Genomic DNA, 16,228 nt, shown 5'->3' on the forward strand with positions numbered 1-16,228 from the left:
AGTCAAAAGTTTTAGAACACATTCAAAGTTTATTTTTTATTTACTATTTTCTACATTGTATAATAATAGTGAAGACATCAAAACTATGAAATTACACATATGGAATCGTGTAGTAACCGAAAAAGTGTTAAACAAATCTAAATATATTTATATTTAAGATTCTTCAAATAGCCACCCTTTGCCTTGATGACAGCTTTGCACACTCGTGGCATTCTCTCAACCAGCTTCAAGGTAGTCACCTGGAATGCATTTCAATTAACAGGTGTGCCTTGTTAAAAGTTTATTTGTGGAACTGTTGTGGGTGAACGGATGATCTCCGCATTTGTACTTCCCACTGTAAAGCATGGAGGAGGTGTTATGTTGTGGGGATGCGTTGCTGGTGACACTGTCTGTAATTTATTTAGAATTCAAGGCACACTTAACCAGCATTTCTACCACAGCATTATGCAGCGATACGCTATCCCAACTGGTTTGGTCTTAGTGGGACTGTCATTTGTTTTTTAACAGGACAATGACCCAACACACCTCCAGGCTGTGTAAGGGCTATTTGACCAAGAAGGAGAGTGATGGAGTGCTGCATCAGATGACCTGGCCTCCACAATCACCCAACCTCAACCAAATTGAGATGGTTTGGGATGAGTCGGACCGCAGGGTTTAGGAAAAGCAGCCAACAAGTGCTCAGCATATGTGGGAACTCCTTCAAGACTGTTGGAAAAGCATTCCAGGTGAAGATGGTTGAGAGAATGCCACGAGTGTACAAAGCTGTCAAGGCAAAGGGTGGCTATTTGAAGAATTTCAAATATAAAATGTATTTAGATATGTTTAACACTTTTTTTGGTTCTTACATCATTCCATATGTGTTATTTCATAGTTTTGATGTCTTCACTATTATTCTGTAGGAAATAGTAAAAATAAAGAAACACCCTTGAATTGGTAGGCGTGTCCAAACTTTTGACCGGTAGTGTATGTCTGTAAACAATCCAGCCAGCTTGTCTGCGCATGCTTTGAGGACGTGGCTAGGGATGCCGTCTGGGCTAGCAGCCTTGCGAGGTTTAAAGCGCTGAAATGTCTTACATCGGCCATGAAGAACGAGAGCCCACAGTCCTCTGGAGTGACGTCGGTGGCACTGTGTTATCCTCAAAGCACCTGAAGGTGTTTAGCTTGTCCGGGACCAAGATGTTGGTATCCGTGGCGTGGCTGGTTTCCCTTTGTAATCCATGATTGTCCTTGCCACATACGTCTCGTGTCTGAGCCGTTAAATTGCGACTCCACTTTGTCTCTGTACTGACACTGTTTGTAATGTTTGATTGCCTCACTGAGGGCATAACTGCACTGTTTGTTTTTTACCATGTCTGTTTGCGCCTCATGAAAAATTGTGATGTATAAGCTTGAAAAATAGTAATATAGTTAAATAAACACTACAGAGGGACAAACAATTGAACAATTTCTATAATGAATTGAAAATGGACAGAGACTGGTTGCTGGCTCCAACATGCCCATCCTGTAAGGAGCGGAGGACAGGGGGCTGCAGAGTCCCAGCCGGGCACGGGTTTAGAGGGCACGGACAGAGGCCAAGCTGGTGAGGTAGCCTGTACAGGAGCGGAGGCCTGATGCAGGTAGAGGTGTGGACTGGATGGTGGGGTGGGGACCTCCAGGTACTCCTTGAAAGTAATTGGCAGCTTTTTGTTTTTGCATCACTCTTTTTGAACTGTGTCTCCTGAAATGGCAAGCATCCTTACTGTCAAAAATATAATGAAGTCAAATCCAAGTTGTTCGTGATATACACAGGATACCTTAGTGTAAACAGTGAAATGAAATGCTTACTTGCAAGCTACCTGTCAACATAGCCCTTGATAATTAATGACTCTCAATTCCATTACATTACACGTAAGTCATTGGACCAAGGAGTCTTCTGTATGGGGGTTAGAGTCACTACACGGCCATGTCGCCATGTTAGAGCACGTGTTTACGGAAAACAGACGGAAGGCAGAGTCGACTACCTGTGGTAATTAGCTATCTACGTCTTTTAGGTGTGTGTGTGTGAGAGAGAACAGAAGACGGATGCCACAAACGTGTTGTCACTGGAAAAATACTGTCAGTGACAACTGTGTTAAAACTGGTCAAAACAGTGTGTGTATTTTGATGTGATATGAAAGTAGAGGGATTTATGTTTCTAGAACCGTACCGTAGTTGAGAATCGATTCACATTTAGCTGGAGTATTTGGCTGTTTTGGCTGCCAGCCAGTTCGCCTTTACACAGAACATGTAAGGTCCTTGGACTATAAGGAGAAACTTTAGGCTCCTTTAGTCCATTGTTGGACTACCTCTCAACGGTGCAGTGAAATGTCAAAAACAAAGAACACAATAAGGCAAGTGGTAAACAGCTATTAAAAGGTATAAAAGTAGTAGTAAAACCCAGTAGTAATGGTATGTACTGAGAAATGTGCTATGTCAACAAGTAGATGAAGTGAGCAGTACATATTAATATCAGCAGTGATGTGAGTGTGCGTAGGCAAGGGCTGTGACTTTAGTGGAGCGGTAGGTAGCAATGCTTTGTCGGAAGCAATACTGTCACAGTTTCCACTGACTCTGTCTCTTACGGTGCAGGTGAACAGCAGATTGTGCAGGTGGACAGCCAGGCTTTTTAAGTCTTATGGCCTGGTGGTAGATGCTCCGGTACCGTCTGCCAGACAGAAGCCAAGAGAACAGGCCGTGGCTGAAGTCCTTGGTGATCTTCCGGGGGACGGTGCAGCTGCTTTTACAGGCGGTGATGCAGCCAGATAGGATCTTCTCAGTCGTGCATCTGTAGAAGCTGGTGTCTTTCAGGACAAGGCTCCCATCTGACAACTTGCTATGGAAATAAGGGGGGGGGGGGTTTATTGATGAGTATAAGATGTAAAATGTCATCACAGTGAGCAAATTGGGTGTGTGGATGGAACATTTTAAATGAACAGTGTCTAACCTTTACCTAACATCTCAACTCTCTCAGCACATTATAACACACACAAGCATAAGCAAGTGCATGTTTATTCAATGTCTACATCTTGCTAGCCACATTATTCATTTAAGTAATTTAAAGCTATCTGACTTTAACTAGCTGGGCAACAACACTTAGGTCTGCTATAAAATCACACTAGGATTTCAGCCTAGTATGGAAATATTGGGGCTGACATGAAGAGACAAACTATTTTGACAACCTGTCAAAACATGCAGCTCGCTACTGTAAGTACTGTAGCTAGCTAGCTAAGTTGTTAGCCAACTGTACTCGTGATGATTGTACCTGCTAGTGATAGATGTTCCAATTGAAAACAGCAGACAACTTCTGATTTCAGAAAAAGATAATATAAGCCGCGAACGTTTTAACTTTACTGTTGGATGAAATGTCTGTTAGAGACAGAGGAGAGGCACTCCTCTTCTAGTTCCGGACACTTCCATAGCTCTATTCTCATTGGTCAATTCTTGGTAACGTCTTGATTGCGCTGGCGTCTCGGATTGGTTGGCAGGTGCTATTTTTGGTTACCTCTTGGTTGTAGACGGCGATATGATTTGGTTGTCACAACCAGAAATTTCCTCGACTCACTGTTGTCAGGGGTCCTCACTAGATGCATATTAAATACATGATTGGAGATGGAACACCTCAAGGATGACCCAATCAGCTCATTCTCTTCCCTCCTATGTTTGTGAAAGCTAGGCTATGTGTGACTTCTTAACTCTGCACTAGGTCCTGCTAGTGTGACTCCTTGATTCTTCTAAGTGTTTGTTTCCGTTCAGAATCTGCATTTATATTTCCCCCCGACCAGGGACTCTTACTCCTGTATCCTAGCAACCCTGTTTCCTTCCTCCCTGCAGATAGCTTGAAAGGTCTACTGCTCTCTCTGAGACATCACGTGGTTGAACATTCAGCGATGCTGAAAATGAAAGGCAGTCACTTACTACTCGACTTGATTCCATCATGTGAACAAACACTGCAGGGTGTTGAAGGGTTATTAGTGAGCTTCTGTTACCATTAGTAGCTGTGTGTATTGGGCCATGAGAGAGACACCTGCTACAGCTAGATGTTGCTGACATTAATGGATTCTTGATGGATAGATAGTCAGCTTGTCTTGCGATATAATGTGTTACGGTGTTAACAGTCCATTTCTGCATGATGGGAAGAAGATGATGAATCAGCCGAGTGCTTGTATTTAGGTTAAACTGTGTTGTCAAAATTACAGCAACAATTCTCAACCTCAGTGGTTATTTTTACTGACCCGAAATTTGCATGGTAAAAGAAAAGTTGAAAAGCGGAGTTTGTTGAATGTTAATCTTCTGTCTGTTGGTAGATGTCTTTCTAGCCTTATTTACTATTTCAGCAGCTGTGTACCCCACTTACAGTGGGGCAAAAAAGTATTTAGTTAGCCACCAATTGTGCAAGTTCTCCCACTTAAAAAGATGAGAGAGGCCTGTAATTTTCATCATAGGTACACTTCAACTATGACAGACAAAATGAGAAAAAAAATTCAGAAAATCACATTGTAGGATTTTTTAATGAATTTATTTGCAAATTATGGTGGAAAATAAGTATTTGGTCACCTACAAACAAGCAAGATTTCTGGCTCTCACAGACCTGTAACTTCTTCTTTAAGAGGCTCCTCTGTCCTCCACTCGTTACCTGTATTAATGGCACCTGTTTGAACTTGTTATCAGTATAAAAGACACCTGTCCACAACCTCAAACAGTCACACTCCAAACTCCACTATAGCCAAGACCAAAGAGCTGTCAAAGGACACTAGAAACAAAATTGTAGACCTGCACCAGGCTGGGAAGACTGAATCTGCAATAGATAAGCAGCTTGGTTTGAAGAAATCAACTGTGGGAGCAATTATTAGGAAATGGAAGACATACAAGACCACTGATAATCTCCCTCGATCTGGGGCTCCACACAAGATCTCACCCCGTGGGGATGGGATGATCCAGAAGAAGATTGGGAGAATGTCATATGGTCAGATGAAACCAAAATATAACTTTTTGGTAAAAACTCAACTCGTTGTGTTTGGAGGACAAAGAATGCTGAGTTGCCTCCAAAGAACACCATACCTACTGTGAAGCATGGGGGTGGAAACATCATGCTTTGGGGCTGTTTTTCTGCAAAGGGACTAGTCTCCAGATCTCAACCCCATAGAAAATCTTTGGAGTGAGTTGAAAGTCCGTGTTGCCCAGCAACAGCCCCAAAACATCACTGCTCTAGAGGAGATCTGCATGGAGGAACGGGCCAAAATACCAGCAACAGTGTGTGAAAACCTTGTGAAGACTTACAGAAAATGTTTGACCTCTGTCATTGCCAACAAAGGGTATATAACAAAGTATTGAGATAACAAAAGTTTATTGACCAAATACCTATTTTCCACCATAATTTGTAAATAAATTAATAAAAAATCCTACAATGTGATTTTCTGGATTTTTCTCTCTCATTTTGTCTGTCATAGTCTTTTTAAGTGGGAGAACTTGCACAATTGGTGGCTGACTAAATACTTTCTTGCCCCACTGTATCTGTCCATTCACATCTCCCATTCTTTGTCTGTCCCCAGGTGAAGCGTACCTACTCCCAGGGGACGTACCGTGCGGGGGCCATGCGGCAGGTCAGCCTGGTGGGGGCCGTGGACGAGGAGGTGGGAGACTACTTTCCCGAGTTCATAAACATGCTGGAGGAATCGCCCTTCCTTGAGGTGGGTGTAGAGTATAGGTCTTCTCGGATCCCAAACATCCGAATTGGATCCGTTAAATTCCTCCCGACAGGATCCGGTAATAAATAATCTATGTCCGATTTGGATTTGAGGTGGACCAGATACGACCCAAAACATGTCACACCTGAGAGAGAATAAGATCCAAATTGGGTCCTACCAATGGATCCGAAATAATATACATTTTTTTAAATGCAGCTTTTTTTGCAGCGCAAGACTTTAACGTGTATTTTCAGTTGTATCTAAAATAATTGATCTGTAGTCTCCAGCTTAGTATTTTCATAATAACATCCCTGTAGTTTGATGGAGAACATGAGGTTTTCAGAAATGTTTCCTTATTTCTGTTGATCAAATATTTGAGTAAGATTCAATTCTTTGTGATGATCATCGTGTGCCAGAATGAGAGCAGTGAATAGTTCACTTTTGTCTGTAACCTAATATTTTATATGCCTATTTTACTGAGCAACATTACAATCTAGCCTATTTAACTGTTTTGATCAACATTGATTTAGACTAAAGCTAGGCTATAGCCTGTGACCTGCAAGCTTCAAATAGGCTACGGAAGGATGGCATCTCCCATCAGTATTCCCGTGTCATTTCCAACAATTGGGATTTGTCTAGATAAGTTTTTCCGCTATGACAGCGCTATAATTGAATGTAAAATATTTTGACATTTTCAGAGATCTGTTTTGTTTCTGTTGACCAGTACTTTTGTGGTGATTTTTAAGACTATGAAAATCACCACATTATGTGGTGAGTGCTGTGTGTTAGACAAACAGTACAAGTCAAAAGTTTGGACACACCTACTCATTTATTTTTTACTATTTTCTACATTGTAGAATAATAGTGAAGACATCAAAACTATGAAATAACACACATTGAATCATTTAGTAACCAAAAAAAGTGTTAAAAAAAATCTATTTAGATTTAAAGTCAAAGTAGCCACCCTTTGCCTTGATGACAGCTTTGCACACTCTTGGCATTATCTCAACCAGCTTCACCTGAAATTATTTTTCAACCGTCCCACATATGCTGAGCACTTGTTGGCTGCTTTTCCTTCACTCTGCGGTCCAACTCATCTCAATTGGGTTGAGGTCGGGTGATTGTGGAGGCCAGGTCATCTGATGCAGCACTCCATCACTCTCCTTCTTGGTCAAATAATCCTTACACAGCCTGGAGGTGTGTTTGGGGTCATTATCTTGTTGAAAAACAAACGGCAGTCCCACTAAGCGCAAACCAGATGGGATGGCATATCGCTGCAGAATGCTGTGGTAGCCATGCTGCCTTGAATTCTAAATCAATCACTGAGTGTCACCAGCAAACACCCCCACACCATCACACCTCCTCCATGTTTCACAGTGGGAACCACACATGTGGAGATCATCCGTTCACCTACTCTGTGTCACACAAAGACATGGCAGTTGGAACCAAAAATCTCTAATTTGGACTCATCAGACCAAAGACAGGTTTCCACCGGTCTAATGTCCATTGCTTGTGTTTCTTTGAAATGCATTCCAGGTGACTACTTCATGAAGCTGGTTGAGAGAATGCCAAGAGTGTGCAAAGCTGTCATCAAGGCAAAGGGTGGCTACTAAAATATATTTTTATTGGTTTAACACTTTTTTGGTTACCACATGATTCCATATGTGTTATTTCATAGTTTTGATGTCTTCACTATTATTCTACAACTTATAAATAGTAAAAATAAAGAAAAACCCTTGAATGAGTAGGTGTGTCCAAACCTTTGACTGGTACTGTAAATATATCAAAGTAAATGAGGTGATGTGTAACTGTGTGTGTGGTCCCAGCGTACCCTGCCCTGGGGCACGTTCTCCAGCCTGCGCCTGCGGAGTCCCACAGAGAGTGATGATGGGCCCATCATGTGGGTCAGACCAGGGGAACAGATGATCCCTGTGGCTGACATGCCCAAGTCCCCCTACAAGAGAAAGAGGTGTGTTGCGTTGTTTGGCATGGTTGTTTGACCACCATAGTGAAAAGATTGCGTTTACGTCTAGGCTTGGTAGGGACAAGAACCAAGGCATGGCAGCAAGCCACCAACATGACATAAGACATTATACTTAATAGCTGACAACAATGAAGTAGTCCGAGGTATCTTAGAATTTGTTATCCTTATGCCACATCCTTTGGCATTTTGTTACTACTTTTAAGGTCAATTTACATTTCCCCCTGTTCCAGGTCAACCAATGAGATCAAGAACCTGCAGTACCTGCCGCGGGCAAGCGAGCCCAGGGAGATGCTATTTGAGGACCGGACCAGAGCCCACGCCGACCACATCGGACAGGGCTTTGAGAGACAGACCACCGCCGCCGTAGGGGTGCTCAAGGCTGTGCGCTGTGGAGAGGGGTGGGTACACACCTGGCCTTTGTACCCCTGATCTAGTACACACACACACAGCCCTTCCATATCTGTACACACCTGAGCTCCTCTTGCTGACAGTGTCTCTCTCCCCTTGACTGTCCCTGTAGTGATGCTCCTGCCAGGATTACCAAAGACGTGGTGTGTTTCCACGCGGGAGATTTCCCTGAAGTGGTCCAGAGGCTCCAGCTAGACCTGTACGAACCACCCCTCTCACAGGTACTTCTAAGATCTATGGATTCTACATGGATCATTAGAACAGATATTACAGTGTGTCAATGGTGGCTTTAACCTACAAAGTAATCTCCTCTACTGCCCCTTTCACTCCTCCTTTTTGCTCCCTCCCACTCTCCCACCCACCCACTCACTCACTCTCCACTCACCCACCCACTCACTCTCCCACCCACTCACTCTCCCACCCACTCACTCTCCCACCCACTCACTCTCCCACCCACCCACTCTCCCACCCACTCACTCTCCCACCCACTCACTCTCCCACCCACTCACTCTCCCACCCACTCACTCTCCCACCCACTCACTCTCCCACCCACTCACTCTCCCACCCACTCACTCTCCCACCCACCCACTCACTCTCCCTCCCACCCACTCACTCTCCCACCCACCCACTCTCTCTCTCTCCCTCCCTTCCTCCCACCCACCCACTCACTCTCTCTCCCACCCACTCTCTCTCCCACCCACTCACTTTCTCTCCCTCCCACCCACTCACTCTCTCTCCCTCCCACCCACTCACTCTCTCTCCCTCCCACCCACTCACTCTCTCTCCCTCCCACCCACTCACTCTCTCTCCCTCCCACCCACTCACTCTCTCTCCCTCCCACCCACTCACTCTCTCCCTCCCACCCACTCACTCTCTCTCCCTCCCACCCACTCACTCTCTCTCCCACCCACCCACTCACTCTCTCTCCCTCCCACCCACTCACTCTCTCTCCCTCCCACCCACTCACTCTCTCTCCCTCCCACCCACTCACTCTCCCTCCCTCCCACCCACTCACTCTCCCTCCCTCCCACCCACTCACTCTCCCTCCCTCCCTCCCACCCACTCACTCTCCCTCCCTCCCTCCCACCCACTCACTCTCCCTCCCTCCCTCCCACCCACTCACTCTCTCCCTCCCTCCCACCCACTCCTCTCTCTCCCTCCCTTCCTCCCACCCACCCACTCACTCTCTCTCCCACCCACTCTCTCTCCCACCCACTCTCTCTCCCACCCACTCTCTCTCCCACCCACTCTCTCTCCCACCCACTCACTTTCTCTCCCTCCCACCCACTCACTCTCTCTCCCTCCCACCCACTCACTCTCTCTCCCTCCCACCCACTCATTCTCTCTCCCTCCCACCCACTCATTCTCTCTCCCTCCCACCCACTCACTCTCTCTCCCTCCCACCCACTCACTCTCCCTCCCTCCCACTCACTCTCTCTCCCTCCCACCACTCACTCTCTCTCCCTCCCACCCACTCACTCTCCCTCCCTCCCTCCCTCCCACCCCACTCTCCCTCCCTCCCTCCCACACTCACTCTCCTCCCTCCCTCCCAGCCCACTCACTCTCCCTCCCTCCCTCCCACCCACTCACTCTCCCTCCCTCCCACCCACTCACTCTCCCTCCCTCCCTCCCACCCACTCACTCTCCCTCCCTCCCTCCCACCCACTCACTCACTCTCCCTCCCTCCCTCCCACTCACTCACTCTCCCTCCCTCCCTCCCACTCACTCACTCTCCCTCCCTCCCACCCACTCACTCTCCCTCCCTCCCACCCACTCACTCACTCTCCCTCCCTCCCACCCACTCACTCACTCCCCTCCCTCCCACCCACCCACTCACTCTCCCTCCCTCCCTCCCACCCACTCACTCTCTCTCCCTCCCACCCACCCACTCTCTCTCTCTCCCTCCCTTCCTCCCACCCACCCACTCACTCTCTCTCCCACCCACTCTCTCTCCCACCCACTCTCTCTCCCACCCACTCTCTCTCCCACCCACTCTCTCTCCCACCCACTCACTTTCTCTCCCTCCCACCCACTCACTCTCTCTCCCTCCCACCCACTCACTCTCTCTCCCTCCCACCCACTCATTCTCTCTCCCTCCCACCCACTCATTCTCTCTCCCTCCCACCCACTCACTCTCTCTCCCTCCCACCCACTCACTCTCCCTCCCTCCCACTCACTCTCTCTCCCTCCCACCCACTCACTCTCTCTCCCTCCCACCCACTCACTCTCCCTCCCTCCCTCCCTCCCACCCACTCACTCTCCCTCCCTCCCTCCCACCCACTCACTCTCCCTCCCTCCCTCCCACCCACTCACTCTCCCTCCCTCCCTCCCACCCACTCACTCTCCCTCCCTCCCACCCACTCACTCTCCCTCCCTCCCTCCCACCCACTCACTCTCCCTCCCTCCCTCCCACCCACTCACTCTCCCTCCCTCCCACCCACTCACTCTCCCTCCCTCCCACCCACTCACTCTCCCTCCCTCCCACCCACTCACTCTCCCTCCCTCCCACCCACTCACTCTCCCTCCCTCCCACCCACTCACTCTCCCTCCCTCCCACCCACTCACTCTCCCTCCCTCCCACCCACTCACTCTCCCTCCCACCCACTCACTCTCCCTCCCTCCCACCCACTCACTCTCCCTCCCTCCCACCCACTCACTCTCCCTCCCTCCCACCCACTCACTCTCCCTCCCACCCACTCACTCTCCCTCCCTCCCACTCACTCACTCTCCCTCCCTCCCACCCACTCACTCTCCCTCCCTCCCTCCCACCCACTCACTCACTCTCCCTCCCTCCCTCCCACCCACTCACTCTCCCTCCCTCCCTCCCACCCACTCACTCTCCCTCCCTCCCACCCACTCACTCTCCCTCCCTCCCACCCACTCACTCACTCTCCCCCCCACCCACCCACTCTCCCTCCCACCCACCCACTCTCCCTCCCACCCACCCCTCTCCCTCCCTCCCTCCCACCCACCCACTCTCCCTCCCTCCCACCCACCCACTCACTCACTCACTCTCCCTCCCTCCCTCCCACCCACCCACTCACTCACCCTCCCTCCCTCCCTCCCACCCACCCACCCACTCACTCTCCCTCCCTCCCACCCACTCACTCTCCCTCCCTCCCTCCCACCCACTCACTCACTCTCCCTCCCTCCCTCCCACTCACTCACTCTCCCTCCCTCCCTCCCACTCACTCACTCTCCCTCCCTCCCACCCACTCACTCTCCCTCCCTCCCACCCACTCACTCTCCCTCCCTCCCACCCACTCACTCTCCCTCCCTCCCACCCACCCACTCACTCTCCCTCCCTCCCACCCACCCACTCACTCTCCCTCCCTCCCACCCACCCACTCACTCTCCCTCCCTCCCACCCACCCACTCACTCACTCACTCTCCCTCCCTCCCACCCACTCACTCTCCCTCCCTCCCACCCACTCACTCTCCCTCCCTCCCACCCACTCACTCTCCCTCCCTCCCACCCACTCACTCTCCCTCCCACCCACTCACTCTCCCTCCCTCCCACTCCTCCCTCCCTCCCACCCACTCACTCTCCCTCCCACCCACTCACTCTCCTCCCACCCACTCACTCTCCCTCCCTCGCCACCCACCCACTCACTCTCCCTCCCTCCCACCCACCCACTCACTCTCCCTCCCTCCCACCCACCCACTCACTCTCCCTCCCTCCCACCCACCCACTCACTCTCCCTCCCTCCCACCCACCCACTCACTCTCCCTCCCTCCCACCCACTCACTCTCCCTCCCTCCCACCCACTCACTCTCCCTCCCTCCACCCACTCACTCTCCCTCCCTCCCACCCACTCACTCTCCCTCCCTCCCACCCACTCACTCCCACCCACTCACTCTCCCTCCCTCCCACCCACTCACTCTCCCTCCCACCCACTCACTCTCCTCCCACCCACTCACTCTCTCTCCCTCCCTCCCACCCACTCACTCTCCCTCCCACCCACTCACTCTCCCTCCCACCCACTCACTCTCCCTCCCTCCCACCCACTCACTCTCCCTCCCTCCCACCCACTCACTCTCCTCCCTCCCACCCACTCACTCTCCCTCCCTCCCACCCACTCACTCTCCCTCCCTCCCACCCACTCACTCTCCCTCCCTCCCCCCACCCACTCACTCTCCCTCCCTCCCTCCACCCACTCACCTCCCTCCCTCCCACCCACTCACTCTCCCTCCCTCCCACCCACTCACTCTCCCTCCCTCCCACCCACTCACTCTCCCTCCCTCCCACCCACTCACTCTCCCTCCCTCCCACCCACTCACTCTCCCTCCCTCCCACCCACTCACTCCCTCCCTCCCACCCACTCACTCTCCCTCCCTCCCACCCACTCACTCTCCCTCCCTCCCACCCACTCACTCTCCCTCCCTCCCACCCACTCACTCTCCCTCCCTCCCACCCACTCACTCTCCCTCCCTCCCACCCACCCACTCTCCCTCCCTCCCACCCACCCACTCACTCTCTCCTCCACCCACCCACTCACTCTCCCTCCCACCCACCCACCCACTCACTCTCCCTCCCACCCACTCACTCTTCCTCCCACCCACTCACTCTCCCTCCCTCCCACTCACTCACTCACTCACTCTCCACCCACTCACTCACTCTCCCACCCACTCACTCACTCTCCCTCCCACCCACTCACTCTCCCTCCCACTCACTCACTCACTCACTCTCCCACCCACTCACTCACCCTCCCTCCCACCCACTCACTCTCCCTCCCACCCACTCACTCACTCCCTCCCACCCACGCACTCTCCCTCCCACCCACTCACTCACTCTCCCACCCACCCACTCACTCTCCCACCCACTCACTCACTCTCCCTCCTCCCACCCACTCACTCTCCCTCCCTCCCACCCACTCACTCTCCCTCCCTCCCACCCACCCACTCACTCACTCCCTCCCACCCACTCACTCACTCACTCACTCTCCCTCCCTCCCACTCACTCACTCACTCTCCCTCCCACCCATCCACTCACTCTCCCTCCCACCCACTCACTCTCCCTCCCACCCACCCACTCACTCTCCCACCCACCCACTCACTCTCCCACCCACCCACTCACTCTCCCTCCCACCCACCCACTCACTCTCCCTCCCACCCACCCACTCACTCTCCCTCCCACCCACCCACTCACTCTCCCTCCCACCCACTCACTCCCTCCCACCCACTCACTCACTCACTCACTCTCCCTCCCTCCCGCTCACTCACTCTCCCTCCCACCCATCCACTCACTCTCCCTCCCACCCATCCACTCACTCTCCCTCCCACCCATCCACTCACTCTCCCTCCCACCCATCCACTCACTCTCCCTCCCCCACCCACTCACTCTCCCCCCACCCACCCACTCACTCTCCCTCCCCACCCACCCACTCACTCTCCCTCCCACCCACCCACTCACTCTCCCTCCCACCCACCCACTCACTCTCCCACCCACCCACTCACTCACTCTCCCTCCCACCCACCCACCCACTCACTCACTCTCCCTCCCACTCACTCTCCCTCCCACCCACCCACTCACTCTCCCTCCCACCCACCCACTCACTCTCCCTCCCTCCCACCCACCCACTCACTCTCCCTCCCTCCCACCCACCCACTCACTCTCCCACCCACCCACTCACTCTCCCACCCACCCACTCACTCACTCACTCACCTCCCTCCCACCCACTCACTCTCCCACCCACTCACTCTCCCTCCCTCCCACCCACCCACTCACTCTCCCACCCACCCACTCACTCTCCCTCCCACCCACTCACTCTCCCTCCCACCCACTCACTCTCCCTCCCACCCACTCACTCTCCCTCCCACCCACTCACTCTCCCTCCCACCCACCCACTCACTCACTCTCCCACCCACCCACTCACTCACTCTCCCTCCCACCCACCCACTCACTCTCCCTCCCTCCCACCCACTCACTCTCCCTCCCTCCCACCCACTCACACTCCCTCCCACCCACTCACTCTCCCTCCCACCCACTCACTCTCCCTCCCTCCCACCCACTCACTCTCCCTCCCTCCCACCCACTCACTCTCCCTCCCTCCCACCCACTCACTCTCCCTCCCTCCCTCCCACCCACTCACTCTCCCTCCCACCCACTCACTCTCCCTCCCACCCACTCACTCTCCCTCCCACCCACTCACTCTCCCTCCCACCCACTCACTCTCCCTCCCACCCACTCACTCTCCCTCACTCTCCCTCCCTCCACTCACTCACTCTCCCTCCCTCCCACTCACTCTCCCTCCCACCCACTCACTCTCCCTCCCTCCCACCCACTCACTCTCCCTCCCTCCCACCCACTCACTCTCCCTCCCACCCACTCACTCTCCCTCCCACCCACTCACTCTCCCTCCCACTCACTCTCCCTCCCTCCCACTCACTCTCCCTCCCTCCCACTCACTCTCCCTCCCTCCCACTCTCCCTCCCTCCCACTCACTCTCCCTCCCACTCACTCTCCCTCCCACCCACTCACTCTCCCTCCCTCCCACCCACTCACTCTCCCTCCCTCCCACCCACTCACTCTCCCTCCCTCCCACCCACTCACTCTCCCTCCCTCCCACCCACTCACTCTCCCTCCCTCCCTCCACCCACTCACTCTCCCTCCCTCCCTCCCACCCACTCACTCTCCCTCCCTCCCACCCACTCACTCTCCCTCCCTCCCACCCACTCACTCTCCCTCCCGACCCACTCACTCTCCCTCCCACCCACTCACTCTCCCTCCCTCCCACCCACTCACTCTCCCTCCCTCCCACCCACTCACTCTCCCTCCCTCCCACCCACTCTCTCCTCCCACCCACTCACTCTCCCTCCCTCCCACCCACTCACTCTCCCTCCCTCCCACCCACTCACTCTCCCTCCCTCCCACCCACTCACTCTCCCTCCCTCCCACCCACTCACTCTCCCTCCCTCCCACCCACTCACTCTCCCTCCCTCCCACCCACTCACTCTCCCTCCCTCCCACCCACTCACTCTCCCTCCCACCCACTCACTCTCCCTCCCTCCCACCCACTCTCCCTCCCTCCCACCCACTCACTCTCCCTCCCTCCCACCCACTCACTCTCCCTCCCTCCCACCCACTCACTCTCCCTCCCTCCCACCCACTCACTCTCCCTCCCTCCCACCCCTCACTCTCCCTCCCTCCCACCCACTCACTCTCCCTCCCACCCACCCACTCACTCTCCCTCCCACCCACCCACTCACTCTCCCTCCCTCCCACCCACCCACCCACTCACTCTCCCTCCCTCCCACCCACTCACTCTCCCTCCCTCCCACCCACTCACTCTCCCTCCCTCCCACCCACTCACTCTCCCTCCCACCCACTCACTCTCCCTCCCACCCACTCACTCTCCCTCCCTCCCTCCCTCCCACCCACTCACTCACTCTCCCTCCCTCCCTCCCACCCACTCACTCTCCCTCCCACCCACTCACTCTCCCTCCCTCCCACCCACTCACTCTCCCTCCCACCCACTCACTCTCCCTCCCTCCCATCCACTCACTCTCCCTCCCTCCCACCCACTCACTCACTCTCCCTCCCTCCCACCCACTCACTCTCCCTCCCTCCCACCCACTCACTCTCCCTCCCTCCCACCCACTCCCTCCCTCCCACCCACTCACTCTCCCTCCCTCCCACCCACTCCCTCCCTCCCACCCACTCACTCTCCCTCCCTCCCACCCACTCACTCTCCCTCCCTCCCACCCACTCACTCTCCCTCCCTCCCACCCACTCACTCTCCCTCCCTCCCACCCACTCACTCTCCCTCCCACCCACTCACTCTCACTCCCTCCCACCCACTCACTCTCTCTCCCTCCCACCCACTCACTCTCTCTCCCTCCCACCCACTCACTCTCTCCCTCCCACCCACTCACTCTCCCTCCCTCCCACCCACTCACTCTCTCTCCCTCCCACCCACTCACTCTCCCCTCCCACCCACTCACTCTCCCTCCCTCCCTCCCACCCACTCACTCTCCCTCCCTCCCACCCCTCACTCTCCCTCCCTCCCACCCACTCTCCCTCCCTCCCACCCACCCACTCTCCCTCCCTCCCACCCACTCACTCTCCCTCCTCCCACCCACTCACTCTCCCTCCCTCCCACCCACCCACTCTCCCTCCCTCCCACCCACCCAC

General features: G+C 53.7%; 1 protein-coding gene across 1 annotated transcript in view; it reads left to right on the plus strand.

Moving 5' to 3' along the window:
- Positions 1 to 16,228, plus strand: part of LOC110522059 (lysine-specific demethylase RSBN1L) — a 29,799-nt gene that overhangs the window by 7,778 nt on the left and 5,793 nt on the right. Inside the window, exons 4-7 of the mRNA XM_036976781.2 lie at positions 5,568 to 5,705; positions 7,529 to 7,671; positions 7,917 to 8,084; positions 8,207 to 8,315. Coding sequence (XP_036832676.2) covers positions 5,568 to 5,705; positions 7,529 to 7,671; positions 7,917 to 8,084; positions 8,207 to 8,315 — 558 coding nt within the window. The remainder of the gene's footprint in view (positions 1 to 5,567; positions 5,706 to 7,528; positions 7,672 to 7,916; positions 8,085 to 8,206; positions 8,316 to 16,228) is intronic.

This window comes from Oncorhynchus mykiss, chromosome 1, assembly GCF_057628025.1.
Source record: "Oncorhynchus mykiss isolate SJ-2025 chromosome 1, ASM5762802v1, whole genome shotgun sequence".
Taxonomy (NCBI): domain Eukaryota; kingdom Metazoa; phylum Chordata; class Actinopteri; order Salmoniformes; family Salmonidae; genus Oncorhynchus; species Oncorhynchus mykiss.